We start from the raw sequence: 17896 nt of genomic DNA, 5'->3' as shown, positions 1-17896 counted from the left end.
ACACTAATCAGCCATTAAGAATAGCAACATTGAAAAACCAGCAGGTGAACATTTCAGCCTCCCTGGGCACTCAGTAACAGACTTTGAAGTTGTCACACTTGAGCAAAAAAAGATCAAAATCAGGCTTCAGCATGAAACTGCAGAGCGGGAATTCAAATGCAGACTTGACACTCTCAGACTGGGTCTGAATAGGGACTGGGAATGGCTAGCTTACTACGAGTAATTTCCCCTCTTTTGGTATTCACACCTTTTCATTGACTGTTGGGAGTGGGCTGTATTCATCCTGATTAATTGACCTTGTTGGCACTGGTCCTCTGCATAGTAATATAACACTCTCATCACATAACACATTAGCCAGGGGTCACCCAGTGAAATGAATAGGCATCAGGCTTAAACCAAAGGAAGTACTTCACATTAGACACAGTGAGCCTGTGGAACTCATTGCCAGGGGATGTTCGGAAGGCAAAAACTATTACTTTCTGGCTGTGTCTAGACTGGCATGATTTTGCAGAAATACTTTTAACGGAAAAGTTTTTCCATTAAAAGTAGTTCCGCAAAAGCGCATCTAGATTGGCACGGATGCTTTTTCACAAAAAGTGCTTTTGTGCAAAAGCATCTGTGGCCAGTCTAGACGCGATTTTGTGCAAGAAACCCCGATCGCCGTTTTAGCCATCGGGGCTTTTTTGCGCAAAACAGTTCTTCCCTGTCTACACTGGCCCTCTTGCGCAAGTATTCTTGGCAAGAGGGCTTTTTCCCGAGTGGGAACGGGAAAGTATTTGTGCAAGAAGCACTAATTTTGTACGTTACAAAGTCAGTGCTCTTGCGCAAATTCAAGTGGCCAGTGTAGACAGCTGGCAAGTTTTTGCGCAAAAGCAGCCACATTTGCGCAAAATCTTGCCAGTCTAGATGCACCCTCAGGGTATGTCTACACTACCCTCCTAGTTCGAACTAGGAGGGTAATGTATGCATACCGCACTTGCTAATGAAGCCCGGGATTTGAATTTCCCGGGCTTCATTAGCATAAGCGGGGAGCCGCCATTTTTAAATCCCCGCTGCTTCGAACCCCGTGTAGCGCGGCTACACGGGGCTCGAACTAGGTAGTTCGGACTAGGGTGCCTATTCCGAACTACCGGTACACCTCGTTTCACGAGGAGTAACGGTAGTTCGGAATAGGACCCTAGTCCGAACTACCTAGTTCGAGCCCCGTGTAGCCGCGCTACACGGGGTTCGAAGCAGCGGGGATTTAAAAATGGCGGCTCCCCGCTTATGCTAATGAAGCCCGGGAAATTCAAATCCCGGGCTTCATTAGCAAGTGCGGTATGCATACATTACCCCGCTAGTTCGAACTAGCGGGGTAGTGTAGACATACCCCCAGTGTCCTTAATTTCTGACTCTCAGATTGTGGGAATGGGCGACAGGGGATGGATCACTTGAGGACTGTCCTGGTCATTCCCTCTGAAATATTTGGCATCAACCACTGTTGGGGTATGTCTATATTAGCCCCCTAGTTTGAACTAGGGAGGCTAATGTAGGCATTCGAAGTTGCAAATGAAGCCCGGGATTTAAATATCCCAGGCTTTATTTGCATCTTTCCGTTCGGGCGCCATTTTTAAATCCCCTTAGTCCGAACTAACTGCCCGCACTACACGCGGCAGTCAAACGTTAACTCGAACTAAGGCCTTAGTTTGAGTTAACTGTTACACCTCATTCCACGAGGTGTAACAGTTAACTCGAACTAAAGCATTAGTTCGAGTTAACGTTTGACTGCTGCGTGTAGCCACGGGCAGTTAGTTCGGACTAAGGGGATTTAAAAATGACGCCCGGACGGGACAATGCAAATAAAGCCTGGGATATTTAAATCCCGGGCTTCATTTGCAACTTCGAATGCCTACATTAGCCTCCCTAATTCGAGTTAGTGTAGACATACCCTTGGAGACAGGATATTGTGGCCATTCTTACGATGTTCAGAGGAGCTGTTCACGCATATCTTCATCTGTTATTGGTGGGCATGAGACAACTGGTTGCCCAGCTCCTGTAAAAATCAGCCCCTAGGTGCCTAACTATGGTCTTAGGTGCCTAATTTTATAAGCACATCCAAAGTCTTGTGATTTTGGAGGGAATGCATAAAGGAATCTGATAGATTTAGCTGCAGAGAAACTAGTTCAAGTGGAGTGCAGTTCAAGACCTAGTCATTCTCAAGGAAGAAGGAGAATAAGGCACTTCTAGGAAAACAGGCACCCAATTAACCCCTCCCCCCTTGAGCTGAGGCTGAGCACAGGGAAAGGAATGTTTGGGCATTACAGAGATGAGGTTTATTTGTTTGCTTTTTGTTGTAGCTGTAAATGGGTTGGTAACAGGGGAATCATTTTATTTTTCATTACAGATTATTTAAAATGTGAGAGAAAGCAATGTCCCGAAGCATATTCTTCCCCTGTTATCACTGCTTCTTGCCGCCTGCCCTGCTGCGCTGTCACCTCATCACTCTCTCATCCTCTACTCCTTGAACCCCAAACCAGCAGTCACCATACAGAAAAACTCACCACAATCATCAAAATAGAGACAGGGGGAGGACAACATGTCCCTGGGAGGGGCCTCCCCCCAATCTTACTCTCCCCTCATGCAGCCCTGAGAGAGAGTTATGCAGATTCTCTGTCCAGATTGGATCATATCCCTTTCCCCCCTTCCCTTTGTATTCTTTCTCTCATCATTTTCTTCTGCTTCCCATCTTTCCTCTGTCTCCCTGAGCTCTGCAACTGATCTCTCATTTTCATCCTCTTCTTCGCCTACTCTTGGTTTCTTTTTCCTTTCTCTTTCCTTCTTTTCTACCCTTTCTCTCACACCTTCACAATTTTTCTCTTTCCAGCTGTCCATGGAAGACACAACCTCCATTCTCCCCAAGCTGAAACGGAACTCCAATGCCTATGGAATTGGGGCTCTGGCTAAGTCGTCTTTCTCTGGTGAGAACCCTCAGATAGGGTTGCCAACTTTCTACTTGCAAAAAACCAAGCATCTTCCCTGCCCCTTCCCCACCTCCACAACCCCTGTCCTGCCCCTTCCCCAAGGCCCCACACCCAGCTCGCTACATTCCCCCTCCTTCAGTGGATTATTCTCCCCCCCCCCCCCACTTACTTTCGCTGGGGCAGGTTGTTGGCGTGCAGGAGGGGTGGAGGAGAAACTGGGGTTTTGGGCTTTGGAATGGGGCCAGAAATTAGTGGTTCAGAGTGTGGGAAGGGGCTCCAGGCTGGGGCAGAGAAATGGAGAGTGGGAGGGGGTGAGGGCTCCAGCTGGGGTGTGGGCTTTGGGGAGAGGCCAGGATGAGGGGTTTGTGGTGCAGAAGGGGGCTCCAGGCTGGGAGGCAGGGCTGAGGGATTCAGAGTGTTGCAGCAGGCTGTGGGTTGAGGCAGGGGCTTGGGGTGCAGAAGGAGGTGAGGGCCTGGACTGGGGATGCAGTGGGCTCTGGGGTGAGGAGGGGGTGAGGGGTCAGAGTATGAGAGGGGGCTCTGGGATGGCAGAGGGGATAGAGTATGGGGTGGGGAGTGAGGGCTCCAGCTAGGGATGCAGGCTCTGGAGTGGGGCCAAGGATTAAGGATTTGAGGTGCAGGAGGGGGCTGTGGGTTTGGGGGAGCTCCAGGCTGGGACAGAGGGGACAGAGGGTTGGGGTTTGAGGTATGTACATGGGCTTACCTTGAGCAGCTCCTGGTCAGTGGTGCAGTAGGGCTAAAGAAGGCTCCCTGCCTGTCCTGGCACCGCGCTGCACCCCAGAGGTGGCTGGCCGGTCTAGTTCCTACACAGGCCAGGAGGCTCCGAGTGCTGCTGTGAGATGCAAACACTGCCCCGCACCTCACACTGGCTGTGGTTCCCAGGCAATGGGAGTGTGGAGCCATGTGAGCAGCCCCATGGCCAGGGCACTGTGTGGAGCAAGGACAGGTCGTGCTCCCCTGCCTTAGCACCGCCGACCAAACCTTTAATGGCCCCGTCAGTGGTGCTGACTGGAGCCATCAGGGTCCCTTTATAACAGGACGTTCTAGTCAAAAACCAGTGTTCCCGTTACTCTTTCCTGTCCATGTGCGCAATGAATTCTGTTATGTGCACTGCACCACCTCACAAGGGCTTTACAGGCTGCAGTCCAGGGCCCTGAGCTAAAGGGGCCTCCTCAGCCTGGGGCTCTGGGCAGCAGCCCCAAAAGCCCCTTTGGTAATGCAGCATACTGTTTGGCCTCTCTCCTGGCAGCACCCTTTAGGGGCTGGAGGAATGTGTCTCCCCTCAAGCCACAGCAGCTCTCTGGGACCCATCCAGGAAGTGATGGGAAACCATATCAGGGAGGGGTATGGAGAGCAGTTGTGACTTCTGGAGCTGCTTCGTAGGCCCTTTGAACAGGGGCAGGCGGGGCACCATCTAGGGAAGGAGTCCATGGGACGATGTGGGGAGCCCCTTTCTGGGGAGGAGGGAATAGAGTGACAAACAGCTCTGGAGCTGTGTAATAGCCCCTCCTTGTTTTCTGATGTCTGGCCCCTTAGGGATATCCCGCAGCATGAAGGATCACGTCACAAAGCCAACAGCGATGGGACAGGGCCGTATGGCTCACATGATTGAGTGGCAAGGCTGGGGCAAAGGTAGCAGCCAGCAGCAGCACATGCAGGAGGCTGTGCTCAAAGATGCTGATGCCTACTCGGACCTGAGTGATGGCGAGAAGGAGGCCCGATTTCTTGCAGGTAATCCTGAGAGAGGGGAGCCTGGGTGGTACAGAGAGGGGAATGGACAGAGGTGAGGTGGGCAGGTGAAACTTGGGTCGGGGGTGGAAGACCCCAAGGGGTACATGGTGGGGAGCAGGTGATGCCCCTGAGGCAGGAATAGGAAGGATCAGTGTTTCAGAGGAGTTAGTGTATGTGTGTAGGGGGATGGAGGGGTAGGTGAGGGGCTCTTCATGTCTCCACTGGCTCTCCCTGGCTCTCTCTGGTACAGGGGTGATGGAGCAGTTCGCCATCTCCGAGGCCACTCTGATGGCCTGGTCCTCCATGGATGGTGAGGATGTGAGTGTCAACTCCAACCAGGAGAACACAGCAGGCAACTACAGTGAGAACTACCAGGAGCTGATGGAGAGCCAGGGTGAGCCCTACCCCACTGCCCTGGTCCTAGACACCCCTGCCCTTTCCCGCTCTTGCTGCCAGGCCCCTTTCCAGCCCTACTAGGTCCCTTATTCTCTGGGGGGTTAGCATTGCCCTTTCCCTCAGTTGAGATCTGGCAGAGAGAGGAACGTGCCCCACGCCTGCAGCTGCCTGTAGAGTCAGGGTCAGCAGACAAGACCCGGCCCCATTTTCCTGAGCCTCAGGCACAGCAGGGGAGACCAGCCTCTGCTGGAATCGCCCAAGTGCTGCAGGTTTGTCTGTTTGCCATCTCCAATGGCTCCCATCTTGCCCTTCCTCTGTCTGTGCCTGTCCCCATATCTCTCTGCTCTCCACTGCCCCTGTCTCTCTGCTTCCGTTGTCCTGTCTCACTTTCTCATTCTCTCTCCAATTCCTCCCTTCACCCCCTTTCTCTCCCACTCTCTGTCTACAGATCACATTGCCCAGACACAGTACGACAGCTGGCCTCACTCCTATGTCTCTCAGGGCATGTACTGCCTGGGCTCCTCTGATGCTTGGGAGACCAGCGACCAGTCCCTCATTGCTTCCCCCGCCACCGGCTCCTACCTAGGCCAGAACTTTGAGGAGACCCAGTCCAACCTGCAGGAGAGCACCTTGATTCAGAGTGGCCTCATCCAGCAGCATCAGATGCAACAGCAGCAGCCGCAGGCCCTGCTCCAGAACCCTGGGCTTGTTGATGTGTGGCCCCCTCAGACTGCCCCAGGAGGAGGTGGTGGGGCCGAATCCAGCACATACATAGGGGTGCACACAGAGGAGGAAGGAAACCCACTACTGGAGAAGGCCCCTCTGCTAAACAAGAAGCCCTCTCCAGAGGAGGACGATGCTGTATGCCGGGACCTGGAGTCACTGTCACCCCGGGAGGAGCTAGAACATGCTGCACTCAGCCGCAAGGTCTCGGACGTCACTTCCTCCGGGGTGCAGTCCTTTGATGAGGAGGAGGGGGAAGCAAACAACTGATGTTGCCATGGAGGAATCCACCCATCAGAGGGGGAATGAAAGGACAGGAAAGCCTCGCCTCAGGTTCCCAGGCAGACACACCTTCCACGCTGACATTTAATTTTTAGCAAAGCAGAAGTAAAGGACCAGAGGTGTTTGATGGGCAGAGCCCTGCCTGCCCATCTTCATGGACTGATCTCCTGGCCCCATCGCTCTGGACAGCATGCTGGGTGCTTAGGGAACTTGGGACTTTAAATCTTATTGATAAAGGGGGTTGGCTTTGGATTCACAGTGCTCGGATGCTGGCACTTGTCTCCCATGATACAACAGTGGCTTGATGCAGTGGCTGTATGGATAGGAACTGTCTTGGCAGAACAGATGTTGTTTTGGGGCTGCAATCTGCTTTGATCCATGGATATGTGAATACAGAATCTGCCAAGAGCAGGGCACAAGGCCATGGGGATATAGAATGCACTGGTACAGGACATGTGGCTTTGTGGATATAGGTTGCACTGGTTCAGGGATTATGGCTGAAATACAGGAGAAGAGCATATGTTGTAGCCACTGCACTGATAGGATGGATGAGCTATGTGGATAAATACTGTACAGGACTTTAATAGGAGAACCACAGCTGTATGGACACAAGCTGTGCTCAGGTGTGGGTGGCGTGTCCATGCAGACACGGGCTGTGCTCAGGTGTGGGTGGCATGTCCGTGCAGACACGGGCTGTGCTCAGGTGTGGGTGGCGTGTCCATGCAGACACGGGCTGTGCTCAGCTGTGGGTGATGTGTCCATGTAGACACGGGCTGTGCTCAGGTGTGAATGGCATGGCCGTATGGATCCAGAGCTAACCCTGTGTGCCAGTCTCTTTGAAACATTTCTCTTTTGCTTGCTCTGACATGTATGTCTGCCTGGGAGCTGGAGGGGGGATATTTCCACAAGCTGCTGGGCACTACGTGCATGGGGCAGGGAAGTGGGGCTCATCATCAGCCACTTTCTACTGTACAGATGCAGTAACGTAAAGTTGACATTCGTTTGGGAGTTTGTCCACCTCTGTGCTGCTGCCAGAATCCTTTCTTCCTTGTCTTTGCAGGGAAGCCAGGAACAGCAGGAAAACCAGTATCACTACTTTCCACTATTTTTTTGTTGCTTTCTTTTTCTACAGTTTTATATTGCCAGTAACAGTTCTAAGCAAAGTGGGTAACAGAGGGGAAGGCCTGTAGGCTAACCACCACTGACTATAACTACCACACTCATCCCAGTGTCCCTGGTCCCTCTGTGGTGCCAAATGTGAAGGGAGGAAAGAGGGTGAGAGGGGACCTTTTCTCCTCCCTCCTGTTCATTACTCTTTCCTGCTTTACATTTTCTGGTTTTTTTTCTTGACAATGTAAATATTCCTGGGCACTCGTCTCTTTTTCCAAGTCCCTCCCATCTCTCTTTCTGGGGTGGGGATGGCTGGGTTTTGTGGGGGATTCCCCATTTGTACGGGTTCTATATTTTTGTTAACAAAGTTTATGATTCATAGAATGATGGGGTTTTGGTCCCATGTGATTCTCCTTTTTGCTGCTGCAGACACACTGCAGAAGAAGGGACATTAACCAATAATCTCGTCTCTAGACTTGCTAGAGAATAAACAGGAGATAAAAATTTTGTGTGGGCAATCAATGTTCAGACAACAGAACAGGACCAGCAGGGGATGATAGAAGTGTTTGTTGGGTCTTTTTTGAAATGTGGGCAGCATATGAGCAATTGCTTCCTTCCAGCAAAGAAATGCCAACAAATGGCCAGTGAAGGGTGGGAGGGCTGGATAAATTAACCAAGCTGAAGATCACCCTCTCTCTGCACTAACCCAGAGGCGTCTCTTCTTCACTTGCTCCAAGCCAGAGCCACTCTGTTCAACTGGGACACAGACATTTATCTCCTCCCTGATGGTAGAACAAGTACTGCTGTTTGCAGCATGGGAGAGCGAGGCATGATCCTCTCCTGTGCCAAGTTTGGAACCCAACCCATGCAATATGGATGCAGTAAGTATCAGGAGAGGAGATTGTGGCAGGCATATTATCCAGGAGGCTAGGAGCTTGGACAGCCACAGGCAAACAGAAATGGATAATGTCCAGGAGTCAAGAGGAGGGTGAATTGGAGCCATGGAGATGGTATTTCTGCAACACACCTTTCCTACTGTCAGTTGGGATTAGAGGGAACTCCACGGTGAACTACTGAGTCTCTCTGGCAAGCTCCATTTCAAGAGGATCTGTCTTCCCCCTCCACCGCTCCTCTAATGGAAACGCCATTGGGAGGAGTGTTTGGGAGGATGGTGTGAGGCTGACGCTTCAGGGCAGATATGCAACAAAAGAATTTTTTACCACCTTGTTGTCCCCATTTCTTTTGTGCTTCCCTGTCTCTTCCCAGGGAGATTGCTCCTTTCCTGAGTGATGAGGTTTAATTATCTATTTCAATATGTTTACACATGCTGGTGCCAACTTTCCAAGGTTGAGAAGGTTGGAAAAGCACCTCCCAAAGTCCCGGGAGGACTCATTATCCTGAATTTATCTGAACTACTTTGTTCTGGATACAACATGGATTGGGGAAGTCTTGCTTAGCAAGACTAGAGAAACTAGGAAGTTGCAGGGTCTCTGCAACAGATGGCTTACAAAAGAAAATTAACCCAACTGTTTTTGAACATTGAGGGAAACAAAAAGAGTTTAGGGTGTTTCTTTGGGGGGGAAGGTTCGGGTAGCCTGCTTCTTATTTTTTCCGAACCATTCTGCCCCCATGTGCCTAGTCAGGATCAACCTGCATGTTTACGGTAACTATATTTCAGTGTATTTTCAAATGTATCCTGCTCCCACCTTGTCATTCACAGGACCAGGACAAATGGTTAATTTAGATGTATTTTTTTAATGCAGACAAGTTGTGCATTTGGTAAGATATGTGACAAATGTATGTGAGATGTGCATTTTCTCCATAGGAGAGTTGTGACGGACACACATTACATGAAAAACAAAGACATAAAGAAAAAGAAAAGAAATTTACCTTATGAAAATCCTACAGAATTTAATAGCAAGTGAAAACCTTTCCATGGAGTTTTCTGACCTCTAGAGAATTATACTTCTGCTACAGAATTCTATAGACCCATCTCAAACAGTTTGTAGAAGGGATCACATTATCTATTAAATCCTATCAGTGATTAGAGTAATTTCTACAGAAGCCAGTTATTTTCAAGTTACTAAATTCTATAAGAGTTTTCCATAAAGATCTTGCCTTTTTTGTAAAAATCTTCTCCTGCTGTCTCTACCATCCAAGAACATATATGCCTCCTCCATTGTCAGGAATCTGGAAACAGTATTCCCATGGCTATCAGCCATTACCCAATGGGCACATGTACACAGCAGGGCTAAAGCCGAAATAAGCTACGCAACTTGAACTGTCAGTTGTGAAGTTTAAGTTGAAATAGCTTAATTCAGCTTTTGGCACTGTCTACATAGCAGGAAGTCTGAGTTAGAGCACTCTTCCTCTGATTTCCCTTACTCCTTGTTAAATGAGCTGGAGTAAGAAGTCCTCCAGCTCGACATTATTTTGACATTATCGAAATAACTGCTGGTAGTGTAGATGCGGACTGTGTTATTTTGGAACGATGTAGACACGGACTGTGTTATGGGGTAGACGTACCCAATGAGGGCCAAAGGGGCAATATTAATCTTAAACTGATCAATTGCTTTGAGTCTCTTGTAAAATGTATTTCAAGCTTTAAAATGACTGTATAAAAATGGACTTTTCTTATGCAACAGATCTGCTTCCTGCATGTATCCAGAATCAGAGCTGCTCTCATGCTAAGGTTTTCAGAAGTGACACATGGTTTTGGATTTTTCAATTTGTGGAGGCCCAATTTCAGATGCCTTAAGGATCTCTGCTTTACAGCACTTTCTGGAAATCAGATTAGCAAGTGTCTTCAGTTGGGCACCCAAAAAGTGAGGACTGCAAAGTTACTGGTTACTTTCTAGATTTTGAATTGCCTTTTACTCGTGTTATTCCTGCAGAGCCAGCCTAGCTCAGAGAAGGTTCTGGATCCTATTCTTTCTTGTGCAGCATCCACAGAATTGATTAGAGTGTTCTAATTAGCAACAAATGTGCAAATCCACTGAGAGCCATGGGTTTGCACAAGTGTTACTGGGGGCACAATTTGACTTACGTGACTAGGTGATGAACTGGAAAGAGTCCAGACTGGCTCTCAGAGCCCAGGCTGAGCTCACAGGGCTGACATTGTTTTATTTGTCAAATAATCACGTTTGATCTGGAGACTGGGAGAAGGAAGTGAGTGGTCCATCAGAAAGTCACTTGGTGAGCAGAGCTGCAGTTATGAAATATTTCTGAAATTTCATAGCTTGGAGCCGTGTAGCTAAATGTTCCCTCCCTTAGTTTGCTTTCTACCATAAAGCTGGGAAGTCTTTAGCAGGAGCCATGACTTGTGTTCTGTGTTGAACAGAGGAGTGTCTTTAAATACGGCAGACTCTTGTACCTTGGTGAGACACCTGTGCCCAGCATGCTGCATGCAGCCCATGGGGGTTCCATGTGTGGTCTGAAACATTTTGTGTACTGTTGCCCACGCGCAGGGCTGCCAAACTCTGCTGGTTTCTGTCAGTGTCGTTTTTTTTCCTAGTGGTATTACTGAAGTGACACGCACATAGAAAGGGCATGTGGAGTGAGGGGCGGGCTGATTGCACATGACAACACTGACTGCGAGAGCCGTGCGCTCCCTCAGCAGCCAATCAAAGCGCTGCTACCGTTGAGTCGGCGAATCCTAATTCTAGGCATGCAAGCACAGTGAGAAAAACTGCCCTATCCCAGGAGACTGTCTTGTGGCTCACGGAGCTGAAGGAGGGTCACTCATGCAGCCCACTTGCTAGTCCAGGTTGTCCATGGCTGCTCTAGTAGTTGAATCAGCTCTCAGACAGCGCTGGTTCTCATGTCTGTGCTCTCTACTGCCGCCATCTGGCCAGTGGTTCCTGGATTGGGCTGAGTCAGGAGTGGGGACAAGGAGGGTAAGAACTGGCTGGTGCAGAGTAAGGGGATTTGGAGTCTTCATTTCTAGGGAGCAGTTCCAATGTGTTCCTGTGAGTGGCTGGCTCAATGGAGCCAAGAAGTGGGATGTAGGGTCTTTCACCCCTAAAACACGGTTTCAATTAGGCCCAGTTTAGGGGAGCTGGCTGGGTGAATGGGATGAGGGAGGAGCCTTTCATCTGTACAGCATCCTTTCTGATATGCCCACACGTCAGGGGCTCACAGGGCTGAGAAAAGGGACCCAGAACGTATCACTTCTAGGTGGCTGGTTTCAATTTGTTCTTAATTTGTAGTGACTGACATTCATTCCCATCTGGCAGCTCTTCCGTTTCCATGTGACTTGGCAGATCTCAGGCAATGCTTAGTCACCACTGCCAATTCCATCCCTTTTCTTTGACTGCGCTGGGACTTCAGAGCTGGCAGGGAAAGGTAAGCAGAGCTGATGAGTCCTGTCCTGGGTTTGCAGGGCGGGGGCTGTCTGTGGGAGGGCTTGGGCATTGTGGTGGGCTTCTGGGGCGATATACCTCCTGCAGCATGGGGACGTGCGTGTTCTCATTCCAGTTCCAAGGTGGAATGGCCCTGAGATGTATAGACAGGCCACTGCGCAGCTAACGCCTGGACCATCCTTACCATGTCCAGACAATGGATATTGTCTGTGGAGCTGGCAGCACAGCCGGAAAATGGAGGTGGGTGTATTGGATGGGGGGCAGGCAGCAGGGAAAAGGAAATAGGTAGGAGGATAACAAGGGAGAAGTTTTTTTTTAAATAGCATCCTCACCCCCCTCCTATAAAAAGGAGCTGGAGGAGTTCAGGGGTGGCCCATCTATATAGGCGAACAAGGCGGTCACCTAGGTTGCCAAGTTAAATGGGGCGCCAAATGGTGGCTCAATATCATTGAGGTGTTTGGAGGTGGAGGCGCCGATTGCATGGTTCGCCTAGGGCGCCAGTTGCTGGCAGCTAGTCTAGGGCCGCCCCTGGAGGAGTTAATCACAGAATTTAAAGACTATCCCAACTCAGTGTAGCTCACGTGCTGTTACAGAACTTGGTCCTGCATAAGAAGGCTTGGCAGAATTTGATTTTTATATCTTAATTTTGATGGATAATATCAATTTTATTTTTAGTCATTTTTTTCTTGTTTTAACTATGTCAGTTTTCACAGTTGCCTGAAATTATGGTGGTTGAAATTGGGGGAGGTCAGACAAGGATTATTTAATGACAGATGTTGAGATTCAAAAAGTTATTTAGCTTCAGAAGTGTTAAAACACAAATTGTCAACATCTCATGTCATAGATTCATTCATAGATTCATAGACTTTAAGGTCAGAAGGGACCATTATGATCATCTAGTCTGACCCCCTGCACAGTGCAGGCCACAGAATCTCAACCACCCCTCTTAGAATAATCCTCTCACCTATATCAAAGATATTGAAGCATTCAAATACTTTGAAGGACCCAACATGCAGAGAGTCCTTCAGCTGTAATCTGTGCCCAATGCTACAGAGGAAGGCAAAAAACCTCCAGGGCCTCTGCCAATCTACCCTGGAGGAAAATTCCTTCCCGACCCCAAATATGGCGATCAGCTAAACCCTGAGCATGTGGGCGAGACTCACCAGCCAGACACCCAGAAAGTTCCCTATAGCAACTCCTATCATCCCTCCATTGACCTATTTCCAACTGATAATGAATGGTCAATTAGTTACCAAGTTCATGTTATTTCATCCAACCATCCCCTTATAGAATCATAGAACTGGAAGAGACCCCAGAAGGGCGTCAAGTCCAGCCCCCCGCTCTAGGCAGGACCAATCCCATCTAAATCAACCCGGCCAGGGCTTTGTCAAGCCGAGACTTAAACTCCTCTAGGGATGGAGACTCCACTACTTCCCTAGGTAACCCATTCCAATGCTTCACTACCCTTCTAGTAAAATAGTTTTTCCTAATATCCAATCTGGACCTCTCCTACCACAACTTGAGACCGTTGCTCCTTGTTCTGCCATCTGTCACTACTGAGAACAGCCTCTCTCCATCCTCTTTGGAACCTCCCTTCAGGAAGTTGAAGGCTGCTATCAAATCCCCCCTCACTCTTCGCTTCTGCAGACTAAACAGACCCAAGTCCCTCAGCCTCTCCTCGTAGCTCATATGCTTCAGCCCCCTAATCATTTTGGTTGCCCTCCGCTGGACCCTCTCCAATGCTTCCGCATCCTTTTTGTAGTGGGGGGCCCAGAACTGGACACAATACTCCAGATGTGGCCTCACCAGAGCTGAATAAAGGGGAATAATGACATCTCTGGATCTGCTGGCAATGCTCTTCTTAATGCATCCTAATATGCCATTAGCCTTCTTGGCTACAAGGGCACACTGTTGACTCATATCTAGCTTCTCATCCACTGTAACCCCCAGGTCCTTTTCTGCAGAACTACTACTTAATTTGTAGTCAAAATATACAAAGTAAATATTCTTAGATCAAACTTGAAGAAGTTCTCAAGCAGCATTTGCTTACTTTTCCTAAATATTAGTTTTGACTGCTGTCAATAAAAATCGAATCCTTCCAAGCCTATGCATTGGCCAGCTAGCTCACCTCTCTGGAAAACAAGGGGGCGGAGGGATGGGGAAAGGATTTCTCCACTCAAGAATTCACCTACTCCTTTCGTTGTCTCCTTTGAACAGCCAGAATACTGTATTCCTTCTCCTGTGGGCACCAGCCAGCGACTGTCCCAAGTGAGTGCCCAGTCCTGCTCTAACTGAAGCCAGCATGGACCTTGTCTTTCATGGGAGCAGGGTGAGACCCTGAATCGCCAGAGTCCATCCCATTTGGCTTAAATGTCCGATAGAGGAAAAGATCAGTAAACAGTAGACTGCCACCCTTCAATACTCAAGAGGTACGCAGGCTGGCATTAAGCTGAGTGGCACAATCCCGAAAGGCTTGCTCTCAGCCTTCCCGTGTCAGGAGAAGGTCTCTCACAGGCTAGAGCCGTCCCTTCCTGCCAGCTCAGAGTATCTCACACTGGCTGGTGTGAGGGAAAGTTTCTCTAGCTCACCCCCTTTTCGATTTTCCCCGTGGCTTGCTTCAGCCATTTCTAAACAATGGGAAATGTCTAAGCTACTGTTACCAAAAGAGCCTTTCAGATACCAGTGATCTGCAATCAGCATATTGAATGCTAGCTTGAGAAGTGGAAAGGAATGAACATTGTGCAGCTGGCACATAGAAGAGGGAGTCTGAGAGGGACGTGCTGTGCCTTACCTCAGTGCAGGGAAGGATAAACAGTGTGAGGTGCAGATTGTGGATCAAATATGCACCCGTAGCACAGCAGGGACAGTGTCCGCTATGTTCAGAAGCCTTGGGGTCCAGATGGGACCCTCTTTCATATCTAGTCTCTCCCCAGGTGAGATGGACAGTGCTGAATCTGTAGGAGAGTGATCGACATCTCTGCTGTATCGGTGACTTTCTGTCTTTCTCCCCAGGGCAGTGTTTCTCATTACACAGAATAACTGGCCCCTTGCTGGAGACCACAGGGCCCTGTCCTGATAGAGACGGGCTTGGTTACAGCAATGTTGTGGCCCACGGAGATGTAGGAGGGCCACTTAGACGGTACACTCATTAATCTAAGCTGCCCATTGCTGAGTTAGACCTTTCTCGTATATTTTTGTCTTCCCTTGCATGGATACGGACAGGTCTGTACAAGAGTAATACAGACCAACTTGGGTTTCCCTAGTGCAGGCAGGTCTGGATTGGGATGGAAGCAATGTAACCAGGCCAAGGCCCTGTTTTGGACAATATTTTCACCCCGACCTGGAAATGTAGGGATTGACCAATTACCTGTTCAATCATGAATGTTTCTTCTCATGGCATTCAACAAGGCACCCACCTGTTCTAAAATGAGGGTAAGTGCTGCTGGTTAAACATATTAAGTGCTACACTTAAGAAGAGAGGGTTGCAGAACACCCCTGGTTGGGTGAGAACTCAGCCTCCACTTCCACCTTGCACTGACTCAATGCTTGCTGCCTTCAGGAATCTAGTCCAAGTTCTGCTCCTCTCATGGGTACAACCAGTTTCCATGCCTGTCAGGAAAAGTTCTGCTCCAGGAGAAAGGTGGCAGTTATTTCCAGGATAACTCTGACAGTTAATTTCAAGAGAACACAGCAATCCAGGCCAGCTTCACCTGAATCCCAGGTCCCTTTGCAGGAGTGATTAAAAAATCAGTAAAAGCATTTTCCCTTTTTGCCTCCCTTTCTAGAGGTCTCAAATCCCATTCAGGTTCTTGACCTAGATCCCCAGAGTCCCAATCCAGGCAAGCACAGGCACCCACTCCACTTCCTTCCACTGTTTCTGTGTAGTGCATGGGGGATCAGTGTAAAAAGAAGCAGCAGTTTTGTAGGTGTATTTTGTTGTTTGATGGTTTCAATTTATCTCCTCTGGTTTTGTGGATGTTTTGCATGATTGGGGGAGTCACCCATGGGTCCCAGGATCTTCCAAACTACAGAGTGAGCCTCAAAATCATTTTACAATGAGCAGGACTTTTAAAAAAAAGCTCTCTTTGGGGATGGGGAATAAGGGCTGGAGAGTGGGAGGTACAGTGAGCTCTGGGTGGCGTGGGTGGGGGAATGGGGAGTGGCATCTTGAAGCACGTTTAAAAGCAACCAAAGGTTTGGGGCTTAAGATTTTGTATTCTCAGCATATGAAACTGCTTTTGCATATGGGGACAGGACAAGGATGGGTTGCAGCAGGGCAATGTAAAGACTCTCTTCTCCAGCTGAGTGTGATTTTTATGGGGGACTGAAGGAAGATTCTTTTAGTTCCCTAAGGACGGATTTTATGGAGGGCCACAGTTCTTCATGGGGAAGGAAAAAGCAGAATGAGAAGGGGGTCTGTCATTGTAACCCTCATACCCCTGCCTTGTCCCGTGCCACCCTCAAATAAACAAAAACAAAAGTGATTTGCCTTTGGTCTTCCAGCTCCAAAACTTCTTTGCCTGAACTCTTTTCGCTGGTTATTCTTCGCATGTTTTGATAATGTGACTTATGAGAAAAATCTCTATAAATATATATACATACCATATCTATAAATATATATATAATATATATATAAAAACTATACATATGGACATAGGAAATTACCTGGCATTACATACCTCCATGCCTATGAAAAGGGAGATTATGTAGGCCAACAGCATGTACAGTCCTTATGGAGTTATTATTAAACAGAATGTGGTCTTGCCATTCTGGCTGGTGGAAGTGTTTTATTTCTGTGGGGAAGATCTAAGGGATGTGCGTCTGAGGAACCATTATCCTAGCAGGACTGGAGGCACAAAATCGTTGATAGGAGTAACGTCAGAGCATGCTAGAGACACAGAGGAGGACAGAAGCAGCGTCTCATTCTGAGCAGACAAGAGAGCTTTTTGCACTCCACTCTAAAAACATGATACTTCATCTGCAGCCATTGTGTCACAGAACAGTGGTCACTGTGTGAGCCAACAATGTCTTGATACTACTGCCCTCTTCCCTTCTCTTTTAACTCAGCTGCGGTATTCATGTCCATGCTGATATTTCTCCAGAGTCTTTCATCTCCAAGCATGTCACAGACTATACATAGAAGGGACCTTCAGTCACCAGTGAAATGCAGGTGGGGCTGCATCTTTGAGCTGGAGCATCTCAGATGGTTCAGACAGCTGGTCAGTGAGACTACAGGTTAGGACAGGGCGTGGCGAAGAGTCCAGCCACCCGGTGAAAGCACAGGGAAGGTTTAAGCAGGATGAGATCTATAACGACCTTAAGTAATCCAGACTTTGGCTTTACATCTGATCCAAAAAAGTGCTCTTCTAGCTGTATGATGCCCTTGCTAGTGCCCTGAGGCAGTGGTTTAATGTTGACTCAGAGGGGAGATGCCCTGATTGTATTGCCAACTCTGCTGCCATCTCCTTGCAGCTTTTTCAGTCTGGTGTACATCCGCCAACCAACATCCCTTCCAGCCTGGAGAGACTAATGGCCTAATACATCTCACTGTCAGGAATCTCATTTCTGCTATTCATTCTAAATGTTTTTACCTTTGTTTCATCCTAGTGCTCCTGGTTGTGCCCCCTTTGCCACCCAGTCTAATTCCTCTCTTCCTTGGTGTTACGACCCTGCAGATATGGCTGTACTGTTATGCCCCTTTGCCTTAGATGTTGCTTTCACAAAATACGCATCATTACTGCTTCTAGTCTTTCCTTGTAAGTGAGTCCCAGCAGCCCCTGAGCCATTTCTGGTGCTTGTCTTGGAACTGCCTCAGGCGTGCTGGTGGTTGTTCTTGCAGTGTGATGCTCAGAGCTGAAATGCTCCAAGGGAGCCCGTGCCAGAGCCACAGATGCCATCCCTGTACTGATCCATACATGGTGCCTCTGCATATATCAAACAAGGGCTGGCCTTTTTACTGCCAGTGACACTATACACAGATGTTTAATCTTCTGTCTGCTATTGCTGCTAGGTGTTTGTAGCATCTCTCTCTCTCTCCTAGGAGTCTCCCTCCACTGAGTATGTTTTGGATTTTTTCCCCAGATAAGTTTAGCTGTGTTTTCCCAAAGTGGATCTTAACCCATTATTTTCTGCCCCCGTCTCAGCTCTCTCTCGGTCTCTTTCTCATTATTTCTCTACCCTGTCTGGTATTTACTGCTTTTCCCAAGTTATCATCTGAATTGCATTAGCTGTACCATTTACTTTCTCTTCCAGATTAGTCATGAATATTTTACATAAGATTGGACCTGGAGCAGTCCTGCTTGACACCTCCCC

The 17896-nt window shown here is 48.6% G+C and overlaps 1 protein-coding gene across 1 annotated transcript in view; it reads left to right on the top strand.

Annotated features, from left to right (window-relative positions):
• Positions 1 to 15719, top strand: part of FAM131B (family with sequence similarity 131 member B) — a 78896-nt gene extending 63177 nt beyond the window's left edge. Inside the window, exons 4-7 of the mRNA XM_075903493.1 lie at positions 2864 to 2957; positions 4518 to 4712; positions 4963 to 5106; positions 5557 to 15719. Coding sequence (XP_075759608.1) covers positions 2864 to 2957; positions 4518 to 4712; positions 4963 to 5106; positions 5557 to 6101 — 978 coding nt within the window. The 3' untranslated portion in view covers positions 6102 to 15719. The remainder of the gene's footprint in view (positions 1 to 2863; positions 2958 to 4517; positions 4713 to 4962; positions 5107 to 5556) is intronic.
• Positions 15720 to 17896: the final 2177 nt, after the last annotated feature.

This window comes from Pelodiscus sinensis, chromosome 1 (assembly GCF_049634645.1).
Source record: "Pelodiscus sinensis isolate JC-2024 chromosome 1, ASM4963464v1, whole genome shotgun sequence".
Lineage (NCBI taxonomy): Eukaryota > Metazoa > Chordata > Testudines > Trionychidae > Pelodiscus > Pelodiscus sinensis.
Note: the sequence above shows the minus strand (reverse complement) of the source record. Positions and strands in the feature narration are given on the sequence as shown.